This window comes from Zosterops lateralis (assembly GCF_965231275.1).
Source record: "Zosterops lateralis genome assembly, chromosome: 2".
Lineage (NCBI taxonomy): Eukaryota > Metazoa > Chordata > Aves > Passeriformes > Zosteropidae > Zosterops > Zosterops lateralis.
Window position 1 is genome coordinate 69,836,072 of NC_139763.1, and position 26,294 is coordinate 69,862,365.

The 26,294-nt window shown below is 40.0% G+C and overlaps 1 protein-coding gene across 1 annotated transcript in view; it reads right to left on the bottom strand.

Moving 5' to 3' along the window:
• MTUS2 (microtubule associated scaffold protein 2) overlaps positions 1-26,294 on the bottom strand; it is a gene marked incomplete at both ends in the record, with an annotated part of 154,413 nt that overhangs the window by 44,836 nt on the left and 83,283 nt on the right. The window contains 2 exons of the mRNA XM_083855745.1: positions 3,123-3,221; positions 11,677-11,838. Of these exons, the coding sequence (XP_083711871.1) occupies positions 3,123-3,221; positions 11,677-11,838 (261 nt within the window). The remainder of the gene's footprint in view (positions 1-3,122; positions 3,222-11,676; positions 11,839-26,294) is intronic.

The following is a 26,294-nucleotide window of genomic DNA, read 5'->3' on the forward strand; positions in this document are numbered from 1 at the left end:
GCTCCAGCAGACACTCCCTCATGTCTCCAAGCATCTCATGGTGCAACTGCAAAGAGCCACGAGTGCAAAAACCTCTTTGTGTCCATGCAAAAAAACCTTTGAAACTCTTTGTGTCCATGACTTGTTTTTGTGACAAAGAATACCATGTTCTGCAGCATCAAGACTAATGCCATGTTGTTGGAAGACCTAAGTAATACAGCACAAGGAGGTTTTGTCCTTAAGAGAGTTCAAGCAGCATAGATATTGCCCTCTTATAATTTTTAAAGCCTGTCAACCCTTTTGTGCAGTAATAAGAAAATAGACTCTTCCATTCATGTCAAGGGGCTCTTAACTGTTTGGTAGGTAATACCACAAAATAAGACATTCATAAAAGCAACAGCCATAAAAAGCCAACAGCCATAAATATCTGTCTTTTTAGTATAAAAATCTTGGGTGGTTTAAGCAAGACAGTGATGTTACAACAGAAGGCTTAGGGTGAAGTGTAGAGGAAAGCCCTTGAAATCATTTCAGTCTTAATTAAAACAGAAACCCATCAGGTTGCTTAGTCTTATATCTTTCTAGCCTTCTTGTTCACTGGAAGATTTGAAGTGCACATTTCTGTGTTGTCCTTTTCAGTATTATAATCTGTCCTTGTAAATTAAATGGTGCTATTCTCCTTGGGGATAAATCTGAATTTCTTGGTTCATTTGGGTCTGAAAGGCAGCTTACTAAGCTTATTCTGCCATTGATGTCTCTCTTCTGTTTCTCTGCACAAAACAGGGTATATATTAATGATGCTGGCCCTGATCCTCAATGTCCTTTTCGCTGATGGTGCGACCAGAGGGGCAGACCCAATGTATGCTGAAATCACTGTACCCCTTTCATCTGCTTCAAAACCCTGAGTCTTTTTTATCTATGTGAGTGTTTGAACTAAGGAGACATAACAAGTATGTAGTCATAATTAACACTGTCCATGAGGATTTAGATGGGAAATGCAATTTATTCATCTTTTAACTGTCCAATTTCCAACATTTTGGTAAGGAAAGTGAACAAATTACTTGGAGACAATTATACCAAGCATTCTGTAGGGCGACAGATGCCAAAAGCAGTTGGCACCATTCTAAAATGGAGTGGAAGGAGAGCACTTGCATCTATGAACACCTGTTCCTACACACAGATCTCAGGGATAGTATTGCATCAAAGGATAAAACTGAGATCCCTGCAAGACTCTGCACCTCAAAACTTCCTTGCAAGTCTTCAGATTCAAAGCTCAAAAAATTTGTGTATGACAGTCAAAACCCAGCACTGATTAAAAGGAACTGAATGTGAGAAGGCCAGTAACAGGCAAATACAACCTAAAAACAGCACCCAGAAATTTTAGAACCTGTATCATGGCCAGATGTAGCTGTGGTGGAATTACCTGTGAGACACATTATCTCCCATCAAAAAGTGTAAATGATGCAAGAGTTTGTGTTTCTGATGGAGGAAAGTCTGTGACTGCCCCTTAGCATCAGCTACACTGTGTGTCTTCTTTAAAGGATGCTTTAACTATTTTTTGAAATTGTTAAATAGGTGAAAAAAATGTAATTATTGCTTTGTTATTGCTGTAGTTATTTCAAAGCATGCCAAAGGCTACTCTAAAAGCAATAAATGAAGATGAGGTTTATTTTCCTACTTGATGCTTAGAGTGATAAACAAATTTACACTGGCTTAATTGCAGACAAGCAAGCTGAACAAATTCTAAATCAGTCTGATGGATGGAGGTCAGTTACTCAACCTCTCATGAGAATGCAGAAACCTTTGAGGCCCTTGTGAATTGGATACGCCAAAACTTTAGGCCTTGAAAATTCTTAAGTCACCCGTGAAAATGCAGACCTCCTTAAGACAACACAAATACACTGAGCAAATATTCCAGTGTTCCATTTTGCTTTGTAATCCTAGTGGAAGCAAATCAGCTGTGCTGTAACATGCTGCTACAGCCACAATCAGTGCTGATGCTTAAACTGGACTCCCACTGTTATAAACACTGGTGAGCTTCTGGTCTGGCACTCTCTGCAACAAAATTCTTTGGATCTCTCTGTGATCTCACCAGGTGCAAAATAGCCTGTAAATTATATGACTCAGAGGACAGTGTTAAGTTCATCTTTTTACTCTAGTATATTTGTAAGGAGAAGAATTTTGTGTCCTGTTGGTGCCTGGGAAGATTAAATTTAATCTTCCATTTTCTTGATTTTGTTGGTTGAGAAGAAGAAGAAGAGGGATTGAGTTTAATAATAATGGAAGAAACTCTTGGTGCAAGTTATAGGAGCTGGAGAGCTGTTCTACATGCTTTATATCTTGCCACCAAATGAAGCAACATGGGGTTCTATCCTCCCCAGTTATAACTTAAGTATCACATAGCTGTAGAGATGAAATTTTAAGCATTCAAGCTGAGTCTGAAAAATGAGGCAACAGAAGATAAACAGCAAGCACAATGAAATCAGTGAGACCATGCACACTCATTTCAGAAATATTTAGATCAACCAAAGGCCAGCCTCACAAAAGCCTTTAGGCACCTTATCCATTTGTTAATGTACACTCAGTAGACAAATAGAAACAAGTTCTCTTCATTTTATTAAATAAAAAAAGGTATTCTTCAGAAATGTCACAGCCATGTGTTTGTTGACAATGTCCTGATATAACTTTGGAGGTTATTTCTATAGATAATTCCTTTTCCAGTTATCCACAGAAATAGCCCAGGAAATGTAGTGACTTCACATAAAAGTAAGAGTAGATTCTGAGCAATACACCATCACTCCAGGCAATTGTCTGAGATGTCTTTTATTTTGCTATATGTATCTGTTCTCTTTTTATGTAAGAAAATTGTAACGATAAAAACACGTTCCTGTACCCTTAAACATATAATAGCAACAACTCTTTTGTTTTGAAAGAGAGATGATTGCATGGTTATAATAAAGAGAACAAAACTCTATTCAGCTCATGCATTGGTATGATAAAGCCTGCTGTAGCCAGCTTAATGAACCTTGGACACAATCAATCCTCACTTCACAATAGTAGGTCTCAGATATGAGTGTGTTAACAAGAGATGCAAAGTCAACAAGTTTAAATCTTTCCTGAAACAGTGCTTTCAGGTTCATAAATACCTGGTGAATGGAGTTTTGTGGCTGTTACTGCTGATTTCTTAGGGGATGAGACAGCTGGTCTGCTAGCATCCTGATCTTTTTGTACTTCTTTCTTCACACCTGTTTCAGAAAAAAAAAAATCAAAGATAGAAAGACATTTGGTTTATAATTCTGTTTGTAACTGTGCAGAACTGTGTCACAAAGATACACATCAAAATGGCAAAATGTATTTCACCAGTACATATCCTGGGCTCTGCACAGAATGGTGCTACACAGCACTTCTGGGTTGGATGCCAACCTGCCATATCTGCAACCATGACTGTGTACATGTGGCTGAGCTGACATGCATAGCACTGAAGAAGGACAGAAGAAGGCCTTACACACTGCCTTGGCTTTCCAGTCATCTGCACCATGACAAATGCCTTTAAGGCACCAATAGCTACACAGGTAACCCATCCTATCTGTTCTGAGTGTTGTGTTCTGTCTCTTTACCTTGCTGTGCAACCTCATTCTGGGCTGCAGGAGAAGTGGAATAGGACTGTGCAAAGCTGACTGAAATTACCTGCAAGTCCCTGCCCTGTCAGCTTTTCCACAGGTGACTTTCCACAGGTAAGGAAGCTGTCTTTTCTGGGGACCAGCTTTCCCAAGATGGTCTTGTGTAGTCAAGAGAGAGGCTGGAACCAGAAGCAGGCAGATGTGTCAGAGCTGTGCTGGATGTGGCTGCCTGGACACAGGAGAGTGGGTCTCTGTGCAGTAAGGCAGGGACACAGGTGGGCAAGTACCTTCAGGGCACAAACCTACAAGACACTGTGCCAATGTGGGATGAAACAGGTTATGGAATATTTCTGAGAAAGGCAATTCAGTGTCTGTTGTTATTTGTCCCACCACTGGAGCTCTCTGGTCAGGGCCTCGAGATGGTCTGCCTGCTGTCAGAGTTCTGCAGTCAGAGACTGCCTCTTGCACCAGGGAGATACAGCTTCCTCTGAAAGCCAAAGTGGCCACCCAAGCTCAGCTCCTCCTGCCCACCCACAGCTCCCATCAAAATATCTGTGGGGACCATGCTGAGTGCAGTAACATGAGGTCCTGCCCTGCTTGTTTGACCATGGTGTGACAGTCACACACACAGGATTTCAAGCAGAAAACATTCATCAAAGCAGTAAGAAGAAAGAGCAATAAAAAGCCACCCCCTGAGACAGTAATATATTTTCCTATTTGCTTTCTTTTTTTAACCATTAGTGTTTGTTGAGGGTTGCATTTTAACCTGAAGGACTGTGTCACAGCCCCTGGATACACAGGAAAAAAGAGAGAATTCAGGCAAATGACCTGCTATAGAGGGAAAACAGAATCTGCCTTACTAACTTTCCCCTCTCCTATGAGTATGTTCACAGACATCTTATAGGAAAAGGTCCCATAGAATCTGAAGTATCTGAATAAGGAAAACAAAATCAGATTTTCTTGGTGGTGCCTAATGACAGTGGCAGTCCAAAAGCTGACACTGTCTTCCATTTTGCTTAATGTGAATGTGACCTGGCTCTTCCAACAGCGGAGAAAAATGGTAATTTTATATGGGGATCATAATCTTCAGGGACATTTACTGGTTTACTAGTTTTCTGCTCCCTCCAAAGCCACACCTAGTCACAGCTGCAGTATATAGGTTTATTTCTGATGCATCTTTCACCCTTCCACTTCTGTCTGCATCAGGACTTGCATGCAGAGAGCTGCAGACGCAGCATTTGCCACACACCAGAAGCTGAGCTGCATAATTTTTAGCACTGTCTCTCAGCATTTGCTTGCAGAGTGCTTTTGGAAAGAGCACATGCATCTGCATGTGCAATTGTTTGTGGGAGGGAAGCATGGGACAAGTTCAAAAGCCCTCTTTGACTCTCTTCCACTGTTCTTGGGCAAATCACACCATCAGCTGTCAGGGGCTTGTAAAGACTGAACACTTGCTCATACTGTTACTTTTGTCCATCTCCATTTTCTCTCCTGTTCATAAATACAACACTTTGAGGCTATGAGTCTCATACTTTTACAGTGAAGTGACTGAAGATAAAAATTGCCTGTGCCTGCCCCCTAGTACATTGTACTTTACTACAGAGTAAGAAATAAAATAAGTTTATGGTGCCTTTTCATTACTAAGGACCAACCTGAGATGGTAGCTGTGAGACAAAAACAGAGCTTGTTTTATAAGATATAGTTTATATAGTTATAGATTCAAGCATCACTTTTTCACAGTAATATGGCTTTGGCTTTTCTGGGGCTTTCAAAATAAAAATATCATGCACAAATGGGCCATATACTGAGCTCCTCCATAAATTTTACTATGTCAGATGCCAAACACAGGCAATAGTAGAGATATGTGTGTGTTTTCTTTATGCTTTCCTTAGGCTTGTAAATAATTAACCGCTTTTGGTTTTGAGACATTTTCAATGAGAAACACCTGGGGAATTCATTCAGTCCCTTGACCTTAAGCACAAAACAGAATCAATTCCCTAGTTAGAGCTTGGTTGAAAGAAAACAGCGATGAAGCCCGGAATTTTGCAGAGGGCAAGGCAGGGTCTGTGGAGAGCAGTGGGAGTTGTGTATGGGTGCTGCCTGGCAGGCACAGCTGCATGGGGGACAATGGCTCCAGAAAGTGGAATGCCAGCAGAAAGAAGGTGCAAACATATATCTGGGCAAGGAAAGATAAGTAGGACTAATAACAAGGAAGATCAGGGTTGTTGTTCAGTTTTACAAGACTAGGAGAAGCTCCTAAGGTCTGGTGGGGCAGAGGTGCAGCAAGGGAGGAAGGGCTGTGCTGCAAGGGAAGAGCCAGTGCCCAGCACAGCCTTGCTGGGAAAGGGACAGGGACACAGGGAGCTAGCAACTTCTTCTTCAACTTCTCCTTCAGAAGTGGAAGGGCCCTGGTGGCCTCCCTGTGGCCCTCCTTAGAGCAGAGGGATTTAGAAAGCACACAGCAGGCAAAAGGAAGGATGGTCTGCGGGAACAAACTGTTATCGTTTTGCTAAGCTTATCACCCACAGGGAAATTTTAGGGGAAGAGCCATCCCTGGCATCAGACCTCATATAAGAGCTTGAAGCTGAATGCTTTTCTAAAAATGGGGCTTGCTCTTGTCTTTTGAAACAACAGCTGTTAGCTGGTTCGAAGAGAAACATTCAGAAAACATGTTGATTTCCTGCAGGGAAAATAAATCTTTAGATTACAAGTGTTTGGGCTCAGGATTTGTCATTTCACAGAGATGTAGAATTTCAGGTTAAAAAAAATATCTGGGGGACAGCACTTGTGTAGTAATTAGCATAATGTGCAGTAGCAGAGAGTATGGTGCAGCAGGAGGTTATAAAGTTTGATCTTTTCTAGCATACAGTATACTAAAAGTAATTCAAAGACTAAAATGCACAAAAAAGTCTGATGCTCCAGGGCAACTCAGGAAACAAGACAAACATTTTTCAGTAGTTATTACAGGCCTGAACACATGTAAAACCTCAAATCATATTCTGTGACATATATTTTGAAATGTCAAAGGTGTTACGTGTGCAATCATAAAATAATAAAAAATAAACGAAATTACAAAAGGAAATTAAGCACCATAAGTGTATATTTCTTGAACTTGCACAGTTTTAAAATCTTCTTCTTCTAAATTTGTCCTTTAAAATACATAATCTATCTGATCTGGAACAAAATTTTCTTCAAATTCTTAGTGTTATTGCCCACAGAGTGGAAATACGGAATTCCAAATTAGCTTTTTGTTAAATGCCTGTACATTAGCCTTATTCCTGCTGGCTGCATAATCAAGGCTCTTAGCACTGATTATGATCCCAGCAAAAAGCTCCTGGCATCTCAGGAGCTACCTTAAACTTCCAGGATTCCTGGAACAGTTTCCGAGGCTCTGCCAACTCCTATCGCTGACAGGAGTCATGCAATGAGAAGTTTTTTTCTGGTAGCCAGTAATCAAGGTCACAAAGTACTAATTTGTATGTGATTCTACATCCCATTTAATGTTAGAAATCTCTCAACATTTCCCCTCTTTTAAAAGCTATACTTGTGTAAAGAAATAAATATTTCAGGCCATAAGAGAACAATGAGCATAAATATTTGTCTTTTCTACTAGTGTGCTTACAACATTTTCTTTTGAGAAAGACCTCTAAACACACACTTCTGTAAAGGTATTTACATTTCTTAATTAACATACACAGCCTTCTCCAAATGAAACAGAAGGAGCAAATGCAAAATAATTAGAAACACAAGGCAAAATATTCCAGAAATCACTTGGAAAAATGGCAGACAAAGAAAGCCATTTCTCTATTCCCTCAGCAGTCCTGAATGCTAGCCTAGGAACTAGAGGAAAAGACACCTTATCCAAGACATCATCTCCAAGCACTGCAGAATCAGCACTTGTATTTGCCTGTACCTCTTTGAGTCTTCAAAAGCCAGCGTACTGGCATAGGCTTCAGTTTGCTTTCATACTTCAGACTGAAAGCGCATTAACAAATTGTACATCGAGTATTTATTCCAAAACAAATCCTAACATGCTGTAGACATCATTAACAATTCAATGGGACTGACTGCATTCAGATGGATTCCAGCTGTTCTCAGGAGTATTTTACAAGTTAACTAATGCAGCCTGCAAGTTTAATAAAAAAAAAAAAACAAACCAAGGAAATATCTTCAGTCACTCACAGACACAGGGAGCCCCTTTGAGCTTTGTTCTGCCTTTCCCCCTGATACCCACGACTAGTCATGTCCTTGGTGAGTAATGACACATCTCTGCATGCATTGTTTGAGACAAAATGAGCAAAGCTGGAAATATGATGGATTCTGTAGAATGAGAGCAGTCTAATTCTCTCTAGAGGCTCTCTACTTCCTGTGATCTATGAGACACGGAAAAACTGAATAGATAAGTAGATGTGGAAGAAAGACTATGTATTTCTTGAAGTAGAAACTGCTAATGCTTGTGCTTTTCCCTTTGTGTTTGTTTCAAATTTAAAATCAATATGATTAAAAAAATAGGACAACGATTATTTCATGGTCTTATCTCAAAATGGTTGCCTTGTTCTTGTATTAAAAAAGGTAAGTCTCTTTAGCCAGTGTTTAAAAAAAATAAACCTGATGAAACAAACCATTCTTTGGACTCACTAGAAAATCTCAGGGTAATTCAGAACATCCAACATGAGCTGAAGAGTTAAAACAACTACTCCTCTTTCTGCCATTTTGCCTGGATCCTATGGCATTTTATTGTCTCTTCCTCACACAGTTGTGCTGTGGCATGTTTTAAAGTGGTTCCCAGAAGAAAGGTAGGAAAACTTGCAGATGAACTCCTACTTTCACCTGCAAGGTAGGGCTGCTTATCCCTGTGTTCAGTACAGGTACAATATGAATGTAACCCACTGCACACTTATGTTCAACTTTGAAAGGAAAGTGTTTCCAAGGGGGAACAAAGCAGCAGCAGACTCTTCTCCCTTCATCCCTGAAAAAGTGCTGGGGCTTGCTCTTCCCCCCTCAGGTGACCTCAGCTCATCCCTCTCCCTCCTGCTGATGCTGCGCTGTCTGGATTTTGTAGAATCTGATCAAAAAAAGCACATTTTACACTATAAGATTGCTGGTGAGAGCTGAGATAACACTGGCCTCCTATTTTTCATCTTGACTGATTGCATTTAATAGCCTGTCCTGTTATATATGATTTACTAGTACTTGTAGAAGCACAGGAATTGACCAGGTGATTTTTTTGAACAGTGCTTTTGATTGTCTTTAATTTAGAGGGCCAAATAGGAACAAGCTGCTTAAATAAATTCCTTATTGCCACTGTCATTGCAGTCAAATCTGGATATTTCTTATGGATGACAAGAGTCATTAAATAATAACCAAGCAGAAATAGGAATCCCATAACACACGCCCCTCAAAATCCATAACAGGGCATAGAAAATATAAAATCCTACAGCTCTCTGATTTCATAGATAGTTGGGTGGCAGAACCAGCCTAGTGCACAGAACTAAATCTCTGAACATTGCCTTCTGCAGATATTCCCCCATTTTAAGGGACATTTAAAAAGAAAATTCATATATATATATGCTTCAAGTACTACATATTTTAATCAACATCTGTGGAAAGAGGAAGCTTATATGAATTTCGGAGCTAGATTATAGTTGCAAAGTTCCTGATGGAGATCTGCTTTCACCTACCGCTAAACAAAATATGAAGCAATACAGAAATGGTAAGTTTAGTTAGGTTATCACTGTACTTCCCAAAGTAGCTAATATATTTAAGTGAAACTAAAAGAGCTTTTTTTCCCTTTTCTCTAAATTGACAGACATGTAAATATAAAAAGGGCTGTGCAATACAGTGAAACCTAATTAAGTGCACTCTTTTCACAGACCAGTCAAAAGGCCATCAGTTCATGCCTGCAAAACACTTTGCATGACAATGATCTTTCACTGCTGTTGTCCCATGCCAGAATTCTTTTATGATCATCTGAAGCACAGCATCATCTGCTGCACAGCAGAAGCTAAAGGAGTCCATTTTCATTAATTAAATATTTTTTTATTCCCTGCAGTCCCATTTATTTCACAAGCACTTTTAGCAAAATATCAAGAATATAATCTCTCTTGAGCAGTTGTGTCTTTATTTTTTTAAGTGAAAATTTACAGTTCATGTGGTCTTCTCAAGTAACATCTAATACATGAAAGCTTTCATCTGATGTTTGATGGATATTTTTGATTAATTAATATAGGTAGGTATTTTCATTTATGAATTAATTTACTATTCATACATAGATAACATTATGCATGTCTCTGAAATACAAATGTAATTTTTATTGCAGTCTGATATTGCAGTCTTTCAGAAATATTATTTATATTTTAATTACTGCCATCTTCTTTCTGAAATACTTTCCTTTTCCTTTCACAAAATATGCTGTAGGTAATAGACATAATGCCTGTGCTCCTCAGCTGTAACTGTGGAGTGCTCTAAGCACTTCAGTTTAGTAACTGCAATGTCTTGCACAGGATATGGGTCGGATGGTAAGTATATATGCAACATCAAGCCCATAGAAATCACTGTCCAAAGGATACCTAAACAGAAAAGTTTACATTCTGTAGGTGTCTCTATCCCACTGGGATCTACACCCAGTGTTCATATGCTATTGCAAGAGAGGTAAGATTAGAGCTGCTAAAAACACATTGTCTTCATAATTCCTTTGATTTATTTCAACCCTTGCTCCTAACAAATATTTAGCATTTTGAGGAACCATGACACTGCTTTAATAAAAAAAACAAACAAACAAAAACAAAAACAAAAACAACAACAACAAAAAAAAAAAAAAAACCAAAAAAAAAAAAAAAAAAACAAAAAAACAAAAAAAACACTAAAAAAACCCACGAAAAAAAACCCCAAAAAACCAACCAACCAACCAACCAACCAACCAAAAAAAAACAAAACAAAAAAAAAAACAAAAAACCACTAAAACAAAACAAACCATGAATTGGCCACAGATACATGCTGCTAAGTTGGCTCATAAAAAATTAAACCAGAACCTTGGCCTATACATAGCTTCTTTTGCTCCTGTCTGTTATGTGTAATAACAACTTCTTAAATTTGTCAGCTGCCCCTGTTCAGGAACTGTGTCTGACTGTTTGCATAACACAGGCAGGTAACCCTAGTTCCATGTTTAGTTTCCTTCCAGAATAAAACAGGCAAGTTTATGACATGGTAATTGCTGAGTTATCCCTTCATCCTTATCTTGACCCATGAGCCTTTTATTGTATTTATCTCCCTCTGTTCTGTTGGTTTGGTTGGTACCTGGTGTCTAGCCAAGGTCAAACCACTGCAACAGGTTAATCTGTCTTGAAACCAGGTGACAAGAACTAGCAATTCATAAAGTCTTTGTCTCATATTTTGCACTGATTTTCCCTTCCCATGTTCATTTGCAATGTGCTATCAAACCCAATGGAACTTACATAGAGATGAAACACTATTGAGTACATAATTTTTGCCAGCCTGGATAAAATTATTTATTTTGGACTCTAAACTGTTAGATCTAATCTGAACTTGATGGAACTGGTCATTTGAGACATAACTGAATTGAGTAGAAGGAGAGTTTAGGCAAGGAAACAATTTGGAAACATGACTAGAGGGTTTTTTGCTTTGTTTGCTTGTCTCCTTCTGCCTCTCTGAATGAAAAAAAAAAAAAAAAAAAAAAAAGATTACTTAAACCTAGAGGCCAATATTCTCATCACTGCAAACATACCCAGCAATGAGTTATGTGTTCAGTTGAATGCTTTGGTCTCTAAAGCAATGCAATGTTTTGAAGAAGCTGCTTGTTGAGAACCAACAATATATACACTAAATCTCTGGCATATGTAGTTAGGGACAGTAAATGCCTTCCATTCTACACATAACTCACAAAATGAGATTACAGCTGTGTTGTTGACTGTGTTTTGAAAGAGTCTGCAGTACATGGAGTCCAAATCAGCACACCGGCAATAGGTCAAATGAAAATTAATTAAAAGCAAGCAGTAAAAGACCCTCACAGCAAGCATTTTTTTGCTTAATGCAGGTGGTGTTTGAAGTTTGGAGCACTTACCAGCAGGTGCTGTGGCAGTTTTTGGTGCTGGCAGTAAGCTCCTGCGTGAAGTTGCTGTGCTGCTCGATGCCTGCGTCGTGCTCTTGCTGCTCCCCCTGGGAACATCCTTAGGAGGTGCAGATGCCTTAGGGGTGGTCTGCTCTTCATTTCCAAAGCTGGAACCTGCAGGAGACCAGAATTGCACTAATTATAAGTCCATAAAAAATGTATGTAAGCTGTGGCATACAGACTGAACTTCTATCAGCAGTTATAGTCTACAGTGACACGTTCTCACTGCAGCTTGGGCTGAGTTACACAGACTTTCTCCAGTATAAACCCTGAGGTAGGAAATAAAGAGTTCCCAACAACTTACTGAAATACTGAGTCTTGGCAGCTGTTACAGTCTGATTCCAACAGGAAATTAAGACCTCCTCTTCTAGCTCTATAAAGGTATGTGTCTGCAATGCTCATAGAGAAATCAAGGAATTCCTAAACATCGGGGTGGAAAAGCTGTTTATGGTTTTGTAGCTGCTAGAGGAGCCACACCACACATTCACCCTGTCACCTGGAAGCTGCTGGTGTTTGAAATAAAGGGGAATAGCAGGGCTCAGTGGTGCAAAGTTTCAAATTCCCCTGTTCAGGTGGAGATTTCCCACAAAGAGTCCCTCAGATCACATTCAGACATTTGAATAATATGATAAAAAACAAGGAAAAAATTCTGCCTTAACTCTCATATCCACTTCAATCATATTCTCATAACAAATATTGGATTGCCAAGTTTTCCACCTCATATTAACCTCTTTAAAAACTTTTAATGGGCTTGGTTTCCTCCTGCTTTTACTATCTAAAGAATAATGACATCCTAGATTCCTTGTAGACATAAGGAAAACAATATTTTCTTAACATTTGAAAAAGGCAAAGTTGGAGTGTTGTTTTTTACCTATCTATCTACAAGGCCTAAGAGGAGCAAAAGATTACAGCAGATCTGGACTTGAACATTTGCAGGAGAATGAACATTTTGTTTGAAAAAATGAGTGGAGATGGTGCAATACAAAGGATGTCAGAAAAGGCCTGTAATTTTTATTTCAATTGCTTTACGAAGACATACTATAAGATTGGTTAGGTACTGCCTGCAGGAAAATGACAGCATTATCTTAATAATTGGCATGTCCAAGTCTCCAGTATTTTTAAGACGTAGGCTTCTTGGAAGTGTGCAAGTAAAGAAGAGATTTCATTTTTGCCTTTATTACTGAAAATCTACTAGGAAAAATAAAAGCAGGTTGGAAAAGAAAATCCTCTTTCTGATAAATGGAGAATATAGCTTTTGACTCTGAGAAAACAGCTTTAAATTTTGCTATGTCTTTGAGGCTGCCTGCATATAAGTCTTAATTTAAAGTGTGTATCTGCAGTACAAATGGACTTCTACAAACATATTTGACCTTTCCCAATCCACATTAAGAACTCAAAACTGCAGTGTACTCTGTACAGGAAAAGAAAGACCTGAAGCATTTGTCACCTTTACAGAGCTCTGCACAGAACAAACCCTCAGCACATCAGGTTGGTGTTGAATATCCAAACTGTATTGATTTTTCACCTGTGTAACAAACATTTATGTGCTAAATTAACTGTAACAAAACACTGCTGACTTCCATAAAGTCACAACAGCAGAAAATCTGACCCAACCTAGCTCCTTCTCCTCTGCAGCTGTGCATGAGGGCATCTCTTCTGCCAGGTGTCAGGGGAATGCTGCAGCGTGGTGGTGTCCACCTCAGGCTGTCTGCACCACACTCCTGAAGCTACTCCTGAAGTCCTCTCATATATATGCTTACCCAGTCACTTCAGGTAACACCACTTGCAGAAATTTTTTTTCTTTATTCAGCTATTTTCTTATAAGTTGTCATTGCAGAAGCACTAACCTTGAAGAGTAAATGACTCTTATTATTTGCAGAGAAATAAGAGTTCAAGTGTTCTTTAATGGTTCTTTAAATGTTCTTTATTCTCAGTTTCAACATTCATTCACCGCTCTCCAGTGAGGGAAGAAGTGTGAGGCTGAGAGGGAGCAGGTATTCCCTACAGAGCCTGGAGAAGAAGGGGGAAGCAGGTATTTCCCTGCAGCTTGTGGAGAGGACTGTGGTGGAGCAGACACTCACACTGCAGTCCATGGAGAACCCCACACTGGCACAGGTGGACATGACCCAAAAGAAGCTGCATCCATGGAGAGCCCTCAGAGGAGCAGGGTCCTGGAAGGAGCTGTGGGCCTGGACATGAAAACCACGCTGGAGCAGGTTTATCCTGAGGGACAGCAGCCCTGGGTAAAGACCCAAGGACAGGAAGAAGTGTGAGATGGAAGAAATGGCAGAGAGGGACTGGAATGGACTGACTGCAACTCCCATTCTCCTCCCACTGCACTGCTCAATGGGGATATGGGATGGAGGAGGTAGAGGAATTGGGAAAGGAGAAATGAAGCTGAGACTGGAAAAAAGTGGTGGGGGAAAGCTATTTTAGTGTTTTGTTTTGTCTTTGTTTCACAGCTTTCAACTCTATTTTGTTAATATATTAAATAATTTTTTTCCAAGTAATTTTCTTTTTTTTTTGCCTGTGACAGCAGTTGGCAAGGATCTCCATGTCTTTATCTCTACCTGTGGTCTTATTCACCTGATTTTCTTTCCTGTCCTGTACAGGAGGTGAGATAGTGAGACAGCAGCAGGGTGGGTGCCTGGCAGCCTGCCAAGCTTGACTCACCACAGCAGCAGTATCAATACATACAGGATTTGCTGAGATAAGGTCAATGTTTAACTTAAAAGACATTATCTCTCTGCTCTTCACTCATAGATGGAGATTGGAAAGAGACAGTGGGATACAACAGCACATGCATGTATAACATGCCCCAAACACCCAAATGTTTGCTGCTTGCATGGATATCACAAGGGCAGCATCTAGTTCCCCAGCAGCAGAGGTGGGGGAGTTTCACCTTGCTACACATAGTGCAGGATTCCAGGGTTCAGATAGCATTCAAAGAAGAAATTAAATTAAAGACCTAGGAGAATGCATATTTCTCATGATCTAGGAGGAAACTAAAAGTTTTCATTTGCTTCAAGTAATCAACTTATAGGAAAATCAGAAAGATTATTCATCAGCTGGTCCATCTGTTAGTCCCTCATGAAATAGTGCCTCCCACTATTATCTGCAGCAGGTGAATCAGTAGCATCTGCCTTTCTATGATACCACCACTTATTTTTCAGTAAAAGCCTGTACATAAACACCAGATGTGCAGTGGGTGAACAGTTTCCAGGTGACCACATCCTGTGTTGTATTGTACCTCTTCCCTTCTACTCCTCTACTTTGGCATTCTGTCTAAACCAGGGGAGGCTCTGCTTGCCTTTGAAGCACCTGGCGAGTCCCTGCATTTTTTCAGATTCTGTGCTCTATGAGGAGTAGCACTGCTGACTTTGCAGTACAGTGTTCTGTTGGGGCTAAAGGCCTTCAGCCTCACTTTTATCATCTCCTCACTATGAGCCCCAAGGAATCCTACACTTCTGCTTCTGAAAATAAAAAAATACAGAAAAGAAGAATATTCCTTTGAAGACTTGCAGTTACTTTGGAGAGTCCCAGCTGCAGCCACTCTTCCCCTATCCTTGTTTGCCAGTAGACATGGGGAAATTAGGGCTGAGAATATACTGTAGGCTCCATGTTTAAAGAAAACCATAACCACCAAAATCCCACTGGCTCCTAGATGTCTTTGAACCATTCTCTCTCAGTATCTGTCACCACTCTTTTTATTATCTGGTTGCAGCTCATTTCAGAGGCCCCTTTACCCTCAGAAAAGGAAGACTCTCTTGTATGCGTCACTAGAAGTTTGTGCCTCTTGTAGGTGTTCCTTTTCTGAAATTCTTTACAAATTTTTATAAAAAAGGATAGAAGTATCATATGATATTATATATAACTGTAAAACTAGCATGAACATGAACGGGAAGAATTCTGTATTTGATGAGAAGTTAATTAGGCCATGTTCTATGGCACGTCTTGATCTGAGAGTAGACAGTGATAGGAAGGGCTGTGTTCTGGAGCCCCACAGATTTCCCTGTCTGCAATCAAGGGCAATAAAATCTCCTTTTGTTGGAGAAATTGCATCCTCTGTAGAAAAGCAGCTTGTTTGACAGTGCCTACGGGTCTGTGTATTGCTGACAAACAAACTGCAGAGGAGTGTTACAGCATGAGTGCAGCTGCCTCTGCAGCTCCCTGTCCTGTGGACTGCAATGAGCAGCCTACAACACTCATAGACGTGGACTGAGTTTCCAGCTCTTCACAGCAGGTCAGCATTCCCTGTGCTGGCAGGAGGCTTGGAGCTAATAGCTCCTGCCACAGCTGTAATCACACTCACAACACTGGGAACACACTGGCATCGTGCATGTTCACTTAAGGACAAACAGTTACCCAGGGTTACAGGAAGGTCTTTCCACCATAAAGATCCTGGGACACTACTTGATGCCAAGTTAATGACGATGAAGTTATGCCTATTTGTTGTATCAGTGGTCCCACTTAGCAATTCTAAATCACTTCCCAGTCACAGAACTGAAGAAGATTTAAAACAGGATTTGAGCCACTTTCCAAATTCACACAACAAGGAAACAGCAGAGACAGAGAAGTGAGCAGAAAAACCTGATGATGAACGAGGATGGAACTACTTTTTTTTCACCTGCAAAACACTGGGATGTATTATTCCTCTGGGTTTTACTAGGCTGCACTTTTGTGCCCCAGTTTTCAAGCAAAAGTACAAGCACAAAGTGAAATTTAAAGTCATTGCCATGGGGAATGATCGGATAAGAAAAATACCTAAACTGCTGGAAATAATCAGGTGATGTTTAAAACCAAAACCTGCAAGACACATTTTTCACTATGTTGGGACATTTGCCCATCTTTCAGTTAATGCCCATTCTTTATTCCTGACTGTTACTTGTGAAGTGGTAAGTAAATTTCATAGAATGATTATCAACCTGTCAAACCAGATTTTTATTTCACTACCTTAAGGGTTGCTGTTTTGAAGTCCAGCATGGTATATTTCAATATGAGGCTTCACAGTGTAATTTTCAAGAGACATGATTGAACAATTGAGCTCCATAGCTCAAGCTGAAACAAAGCTATGGACCAAGAGGTAGGGTGTGATCATTAGCCCTGAAGGCTAACCAATGTTATTAAGATGTTCTGATAATACATAAGCTTACTAGCTGGCTAATTGGTTTTATTTGTCTTTGCAGAGAGACAGTGCCTGGTATTTCCTAACAGGCCAAATATGCAAGCAATCAGGCACCAGCTCATGACAGGTTTCTTTTCCAGACAGAAAAGAAGATGCTTAAGAATTGATGTCCACACAATGCTTAAGCCTAACTTATTAGCTCAGTCTTTTCTCTCACTTTTTTTTTTTTTTTTTTTTTTTTTTTTTTTTTTTTTTTTGTCTCAGACAAAGATGTTTGAGCAATAATTCCCTGTAAAATACTTATTTTTCAGAAGCCTTTACATTCAAAAATAAAACTTGAATTTTGAATTCATGTTAATCATTCAGGTTAATAATTTCCACCAAAATAAGGAGCCAAATCAGCAGTGCCTGTCAGCACAGCTTTAGATAGCTTTGAGTCTCTGCACTGGCAATGATTACCTCTGAGGCAGCCCTCTCACTAATAGGGTGGGAGTTTTGTGCCATAATTTATGATGAATGACAACTGTGATCAGCCATGGCTTTTGTACATTAACACACTTGTAAAAGAATGCTGCATATCCATCCTTCTCCTCGTGCCCTCCAGCCCCAGAGCCAAGCACCTTTCTCCTGTGTCACCTGCTGCCAGATGGTTTGGGGCCCCTGGACCTGGCTGTGCAGAAAGATGTTGGGCACCTGAAGGGTGGGAACCCTGCAAGGTTGACCACCACCAAACTGCAAAAGCAGTTCTGTGCAGATGCATTGGCAGGCTCTTCCTTCACCTCCAGCTGCCCTGACTTCTGCAGTCAAAGGCTGTATCCTGCACTTGCAGCTGATCTAGGCAAGCAAAAGACAGAGGTGGTGTTTCTGGCAGGGCAAAGAGAAGCATCACCTCTTCAGGCTGTGCTTTCCTAACTCAGGTGGGAGTTGAGCTTCCAGGGCAACACTGGTAACTCTACTTCCAGCAGGATGCCCTTGCACACATGGCCTTTATTTGAGGCCTAGTCCATCAGACAGTATCTACACTGTTAAACAAAAGCTGGCCAAATACTGTAGGCTGTCTCATCCTGACACCACCCAGGCTGATCATAGCAGCTTTTCCTGAGAGGGTTGGAGCAGACAAAACCATGACCACAGTGTGAAGAACAGGGTGAGGGATCAGGAGATTTGGCTTAGCCGGCTTCAAGGCTTTCCCTTTCTCACTAGCACAGCTGGAATTGCAGCCAAGAAGCATCCACTGAGCTGGGACAGGTATGTTCCACGTCACTGGCAAAGGAGGTCATTCAGCTTAGTGTCCCTTACATCAAAGTGGGTTTAAGGCAAGTGGAGATGTTTTGCCTCTGCCAAGTGGAATTGAAATATCCTCCTTTACATGATTTACTGGTTTTGACGACACTGAGTTTTTGAAACCTAGATTAATTTTTGTGACACAAACCCATCAGCAGTGTCCTTCATACATAATACATAGCAGAAATACAGCCTTCTGCTGATACACCTCCTTGTATCAATGCTAACTAATTCATTTCATATCACCAAATAAAATATATATTTGGATCTGGCTATATGTATTTTTTACTTGAGTGGAGCCATGTGCTGCTCCCTCCTGAAGGTAGTTACAAGCGTCCTTGGCCAAGGTGAAAATTTCACCACAAAGTAAAATCTCTGTATGTGTTACTGGGAATTGCAGACAACTCACTGACTTTAGAATTACATAACCCATTTTATTTGGATTCTGGTGAGATGTTACATCTCTGTCAGGAAAGATGAGCATTTTAGTATGTAATAAAGTCTGTATGTTGGTGGTGGCTTTTCCTGCCACTTGCAAACTCTACAGCTGCTTGAGTAGTTGAGACCTTTTGCATGGCTGGCTAATTAAAACCCCATAGGACATGGAGTGAAAACAGCACAGTATTTTGCTGATCAATTGTAATATTTGTAAGAAGGGATAAGTTTTTTGGAATCCTGCCAAAGATACCTGGGCTGCAGAGATGTTTTAAAATGGGCCTCAGACATCACTGTGTATCTGCCTTCTGAAAGAGGAATCTCCTGGCACTACTTGGAGCTGAGCTATCAAAGGTCATTCATGACCAAATCTTTCCTGCAAACCTTCCTCATTCAGTGCATGGCTCTGATCACAGTGACAAGAAACATCCCACATCAGGAATATTGCACTGAAGTGTCTCTCGTGGTACTTGGAGGAGCTGACGCAGTAGAATTATATACTGGGGAAATGTTTATTTCTCTAACTGAGAAGAGAGAAACATACCTGCTGTAATCTTCTCCTAGACATATGGATTAAGATTTCTAACAGATCAGATCAGAGTAACCTGGTCTTACTCTGTAATTACTGAAGCCTATCAATTAACTGTTGCAAGGGCTGGTTCTTAAAACCTGAGATACACTTGAAAGCAAGCACCTACTTATAATATTTTGGAAGCTCTTCTTGCTGACGCAGGTTAAGAACATATTACAAATCAGTTACACATATAAATTCTTCTAAGGTTCATTTTGGGAGAATAAATAAGTAGCTCTATCCAAACAACAGGTTTTTTGGGATCCTGTGTTCAGTAAATTTACTGAAATGAATTGTTATTGAAGGGTGAGTTTGTAAGAAAAATGGTATTTGAGTCCAGTGAGGGCAACTGAGGTGTTTGTCTTCAGTGCAACAAAATTTTGACTAAGGCTAAATGTTTTAGGCAAAAGACTACATTCTATACCAAGCAAAAAGCACATGAAGAAAAACAGAAGCACAGATTTACTTCAGGTGTTACCTGACACAGTCATGCACTGTCTTACAGAGGAGATGGATGAATACAGGTCCAAGGGCCACTTCTCCCTCCTGTTGCCCAGTAGGGTAGTCCTCTACACCTCAAAATTCCCAGGCACTGTAGAGCACTCAAAGTAACACCAAGCTTTGATGGCATTTTTTTGCCAAAGACATTTGTATGATTCAATGCCCTCAGCTGCCAGAATGACCCCTGGGATCACCAGAGGCTGGCCAAAAGTTGAAACAACCAAAAAGAAAATACCAATAACATCCATTTTCTACTACCACTAAAGCACTAACGGCATGTATCAGCCTACTTAGAGGGAATTTTCCTGCATAGGAAGATTTTGATGTTCCTGGGTAGTCCTTCAGTCTCAGCACTCACACTTCTAGAAGCACCAGTTTTGTAGCATGACTTGTGCTCATGACCATCTGCTTTCATGGCACTGAGCCTGCTTCTGAACTGGCATACCAATTCCAACAGGGCACAGGCACCCATGAAAGACAGGATTAGATGTGACATCTGCTCTGCAAGAGGTTCCTCCTGATGGCAAGAAGTGCCAAATTAGAGCCACATGCCTTATTATAAGGAGTGACATCTGTTGGCCCTCACAGCATTTTGTCATCAATAAATGCCTCTTCCCTGGAATCGCTGCTTTGAATTGATTTCCTTGAATACTGGCTTGGAGTATTTTGACACTTAAATGTATATATAATCCTTGGGAAAAATGTTAATGGCATCCCAATAATGATAATGAATCTCCACCAGCTTTAGCAATCCATGCCGGTTGCCACAGCTCAGCAGACTAGGAGAGGTTAAGCAATGCCCTAAGAATTGTCAGTGCTTAAGGCCTGGTAGCATTCAGTCCTGCTCCTTCCCTGCCAAACCCACAACAACGTGTGTGCTATGGTTTACATGGAATTATGCTCGATCAAAGAGCTGGTAAATGTGTCTGACTCCTTACGTGGCATAATGATGACTTTAGAACATGTGGCACAGGCTAAGGAGGGGAGATGTCATACTGAAACCTCAAGGATGGAAGAGCCTTAGAAAGTCCCTAGTTAGTCACTAATTAATTGCATTTTATGAGCTCAAGCACAGATCCTCAAAGCTGCTTAGGAACTTAACTCCTATTTCATTTCACATTCAAATTTAACTCACTGTGCTTATTCTTAATCACTATCTCAGCCCTGAAGGAGTTTCAAACCCACAGATGTCTCCATTTCAGAGTATGAAGGATGCAAGCAGCTGAGCAGAACCTCCCGTGAATGCTGAACAGTGCTTTGGTTGGAGGAGAAGGGAGGTGATAGGCACCAAAACTGTGCTTTGGAAACAGGCAGGGAGTTTTCTAAGCTGTTCAGAGCAGCCATTTGCTGTGGTCACATCATGTTCATCCTCTTGGACAACATGCTGTTCAAGAAAAAAACATGAGAACCTGCTTTTCCCAGTTAATTTTCACAGACTCCTATGTAAGTAATGCACAACATGTACAGTGCTGCTCTGGGCTGACTCCTGTCTAGATCTGTGTTTTGTGGCTATTTTGGATGTAATACAGAAAAAAATATCTATAGAAATAAAAATCTGGAAAAAATTATTTGTGTAGTCCAGAGTTTCAACAGTCAGGGAACATTTTTCAGTGAAAAGCTTTGTTTTTAACACATGCACTGGCTACATTGCATATTTCAAGACTCCAAAAATAAGTTAGGCTTGTAGAATTCTGCTGATTAAATGTCCTCCTCAAAAAACATCTTAACCTGTTCAATCAAACTAAGGTGTTTTTTCTAATAAATATTGTCAGTTATAGGGAGCCTGGCTATAAAACTGCAATTCAAAACAACCAGGAGAGAGAAACACAAGCAAAAGAGGCTTCTGTTATAAATGGCATTATCCATGGAGAATAAACATGAATTTTTAACAATGTGAATGTTAAAAAATTTTCTTATCTCATGTTTACTAAAACCAGTGCCTTTAGTAGATGATTTTGGGCAAAATGCAATTATTTTACAATACACTAATCTTACAACTAGCAATACTAAATGCTGTGACTTAGTGATCCAGCTAAATAAGTTTTGCAAAGTGTTTTACCTATGATTATATTTCTATGAACTGAAGTAATGTAAACCAGTTGACCATAATATTTTGCAGGGAACAGATGTTTAATTGCATTTATTTCACAAAATGAAAGCTCTTTAAAGTATACAAAGTTAAAATTCCACTGAAAACTGCAAAGGTTAAATAGAGGAGGTAGATTCTAAAAAAATGGCAGTGACTTTCTAGAACAAATCATTTAACTTTTCTACTTGAAAAGTATCAAAACTTTTGTTCATTTGATCCTTTTACAGGTTTTTATTTTCCCTTCATACTTGAATGTACCTGACTAGCTGTAGCACAATCAAACTGAGTGGCTTCTCTTCATTACAATAAATGCTACTGATTAGAAATGAAATGTAAGAACATTTCAGTGGAGAATCCACAATTGATTTCCACAGGCGCAGTCAGAGCACCTACCAGAGCACTGTGGAATGCTCCCCAAGTCTTTCCAAAGGCAAGGACACACAAAGTCTGTGCAACAAACAGGAGAAATGGGAATTCTGTGACCACTCTGAGATTTATGATGTGATAGGAATTACAGAAACTTGGTGGAAAAATTCTCAGGACCAGGAAACCACAGTGGATGGCTACAAACTCTTTCAGAATGATATAAAGGGAAGAAAAGGAAATGGAGTTGCATTTTCTGTAAAAGAGAAAGTGAGTCATGGAATACTCCAGAGTCTCCAGCTCTGCTCCCCTAGATCAAAATCAAAATGGAAAAAATGGAGAAGTTTCACAGGAGGTCCATGAAAATGATCAAGGGCTCTAGAACCTGCCCTAGAGGAGAGACTGAAGGAGTTAGCTCTTACCAGCTTTAGAAGGGAGGCTCAGGGGGGACCCAATCACAGTATTCCTGTACTTGAAGGTCTCCAGCAGAGAGGATAGTGGCTCTCACTTCACAAGGAGCCACATGGAGACAACAAGAAGGGACAAGCTGCACTGGGAGAGGTTTCATCTCAACATAAGGAGCAATTTTTTTTACAGTAAGAACAATCAGTCACTAGAACAACCTCTTCAGGGGTGTAGAAGGAAGAGTCCCCATCACTAAAGCTTTTTAAGATGTGACTGGACAGGGTGCCAGGTAATCTCATCTATGCTTCCTTTTCCACAGAATGTTGGACCAGATGATCTACAAATTTCTTTCCCACATTGGCTATTCTGTGATTCTATGAAAAGGGAATAATCAACAAAGACCCTCAAATTTTATTGCCAGGATTAAAGTAAGGACTGTACACCATCATTTGGTCAGACAGTTTAAATATAAATTATGGTATTATAATACCATTTATGCTCTAGACATGTATTCCTTGTTGAGTTTGTAAATGTGAAAGATACCAGTCTGATTACTCAGAAAATCTACTCTTCAGAATGCAAACACAGCCTGGGCAGACAGGCATGAAATTCTCTGTCTGACTGCAGCACCCCAGTGGTCTTGCCACATGCTCTGGCCCCAGGGAGCCTTCTCTGAGTGGCTTTTGTGGGCAGGTGTCATGTTTTCCCATGTCAGCACATTACATCATGTTACCATTGAAATTAAACAAGTTATAAAAAAGTAATTAATCTGTTCCTGGTCTTCTGCATCAGTGGGCAGGTTGCTGCCAGGCTGGATCCATGACTGCAACATCCATTTTGGCATGATATAATACTGTGTGGCTTGCTCCTGGCCTGGCTGGGACACCCAATAACACTGCTTTGTTGGACAAGTTTGTGCCTCTAAATCCACTGCTTTTAAAAAGCAAGATCCTGATGTTACAAAGAGAAATAATTACCTATACCCTCACTATTGCTCTTTTTCTTAACAGGATCTTTGAAGATAAATTCACTTGCTCATCTCTGGCATGTGGAAATGGAACTGCAGGATTAATGAGAAATATCCTGTTAAGTTCACCTCCATATGAATTGTTCTGTATTTAAGACTTGTAAGGGACTACTTAAATAAAAGCTTTTTAATCATACATTGAATATAAGGGTTATTAAGTAAACCACAATTTCTCGTTTTGTACCATTTTAAATCCAAGTATTTTTTTCAAGACTGCTGGAATTATCAACAGGAACAAGAACAGGTTTGTGTATGTGGGGAGTGGGTAAGGATGTGAATGAATGTAAATTATTTTGAAGAGGCACAAAGTACAGTTAGGAGTATGATCTGTAGCATGTTATACCAACACAAATAATATCCTTCTGTATACCAGTCACACTTAATTAACTTTGCTTGTATAGTGTAAGTGCAGAAATATTAAACCAAAGTGTTGTCTACTGGAAGATTGTAATTTAAATTATTTCCACAGTACTTTTTTTTTCAGATTTAGGAAATTATCTCCAAAGCCTCGTACTCTGGAGGAGGAGTTGGATAGCTCTTAGACCTGCTAATGAATGGCAGAGGCCTCAGGAGAGTCTAAGTAGTAGATCTTTGAGTTGTTTTGCTGGTTCTGCAGATTTTCCTTCTCCACACTGGCAGAATCTGACAGGACTCTCACATAGCCCTTGGTGCTTCTCTTATATTCCTGAATCCTGAAGGCAAGTGGTTATACAAAAACCTCAGCTGGTATTAGTGTAAAAGAATTACACTAATATGAATAATAAAAGAATTACAATCTGCTCCTTTTTTTAACCTCCTTCTTCAGAACTTATATGTAGCCTGAGAGCATCTCTAAGGTCTTCCTTTTTAAGAAATATCCTGGTTTTTTTTTTGAAATGGCATGAGCAGTGCTATCACACCACACCTCTGTGATGACAGGGATGTTAAAGGTGCATTTGCTCTAAGGAGTGCCTATAAAGCTCCTCCTTCTCTCAGTTAAACATGAACACATATCTCAGGACACTTGAGTCCTAGTCCCTGACATTTAAACGTGTGGATGATGGTATAGCTTTAGAGCACTGATAATGAAGACAAAAAAAGGAGGCTCTTAGAGGACACAGAACAGTTTTACTATTCTGCAGAAAGGTCAGTTTTGGTTAAAACTGCATGTATATTATTTGTAAACTCCTTAAGATCTGTGAAACAAGACAATGCACCAAACCCATCTGTTTCTTTCCAAATTTCCAAAGTCCCATAGATGAAGGAGGGAGTGGAAGATACTGCTGAGGCTCTTTGCAGAAAGGATATTATTCTTTACTACATCAAAATTAGAAAATAGGTCAAGAACTTATAGAAAACAGCTCTGAGGAGAAACACTTGGAGGTCCTGGTGGATGAAAATTATTGCCTGAGTGCAAGAAACACTACTAGCCCCACAAGACACACATGGAAATAATATTTTATATTACAGACCATAAGTCTCCTAAGTGAAGCATAGCCATTAGAAATAAAAGATCCACTCCACCAGAATCCCAACCTCAGAAACAGTCAGTGGCTTCTCAGTAGCTGGGAAAAATCAAACAGCTTCATATTTTATGAGTGGTAACAAATTTTTCTTCTGGAAAAACTGTTAGGAGTTTGTTTTGGTTTTGTTTTCTTATTTATACAAAGAAAATACAATGGAAGGCCTAAAAGACAATAAGGACTTTTTCAGATTAATCAACACACCAGATATCACTGTTTTCTCTGGAAGGTTGGTGATTTTGTTCAAATCCGTAATGAAATTTTAACTGCTACACCCCAGACAGGGTTCTTATCCTCTTTGTATTCTCTAAAATGTAGGGAAAAAAAGTTTAGAAAAGGCTTCCTGTGCTTGGAAATGTAACATATTTTGCTGAAAACCCTCTAAACTAGATAAATTGGGGGTGGTGCTGGTGCTTCCTTAATAGTATTTCACCTTCTTGCTCCTGTTAGCAGAATGCAGGGAGCTGCAACAAATGTAAAAAACTCTTTGCACTTTGGGCGATCTGGAAGACCATCCCTGTTTAACAATGCCAGTATCATTGCCAACTTCTGCCCATCTATTCATTTTTTCAACAATCTGCTCTGTGAATAGGAGGACTAATGTAATCTGGTCTCTTTTGAATTTTTGTGCTGTGTGTTTTATACATCTCCAGTGCACTGATGATGGCAGCACACCCAAGTGCCAGTTATTCCCAGAACAATGTTCCCAGCTCCCCATCAGCTACATGAGCCCCTACCTGTGGATCATCCTCGTGTCTGCAGTTTCAGTGTTTCCCTCCTGAAAAGGCCTCATAAATGACACAGAGAACCCTCACTACCTGCCAAGGCTTCTAACTGCTATTCAGGCTCTGGTACCACAGCAGGTTTTATTCCAGAAGGCCAGAAAAGCTCTGCACCACTGAGATCACAAGATAGGAATTTTCTTAATGGAAAGCACTAATTTGGATCTTTTGTCTTTAGCCAGCTGCTAATTCTATGAAACCTGTAGAATCTGGAGTGGCTCCTCCCCTCAGAGCAGTTAAAAATGCAGGAGAGATGGAGAATTAATAACAGGACTAATCTCACTGAATTACATAGATTTTGTTTACTTGGGAAATCATGAAAAAAACCAAAATTGAGAGAGAAACCCCAAACATTTGAGTCACTGTGATCACATTTAAAAGTGCAACATTACCTGGAGCAACAGGGATGGCTTTTGGGACCAAAGGCAAGGAGGAAAAGCCCTTCCTTATGTCTGTCAAAATGACTGCACTGATATTGGAAAGGAA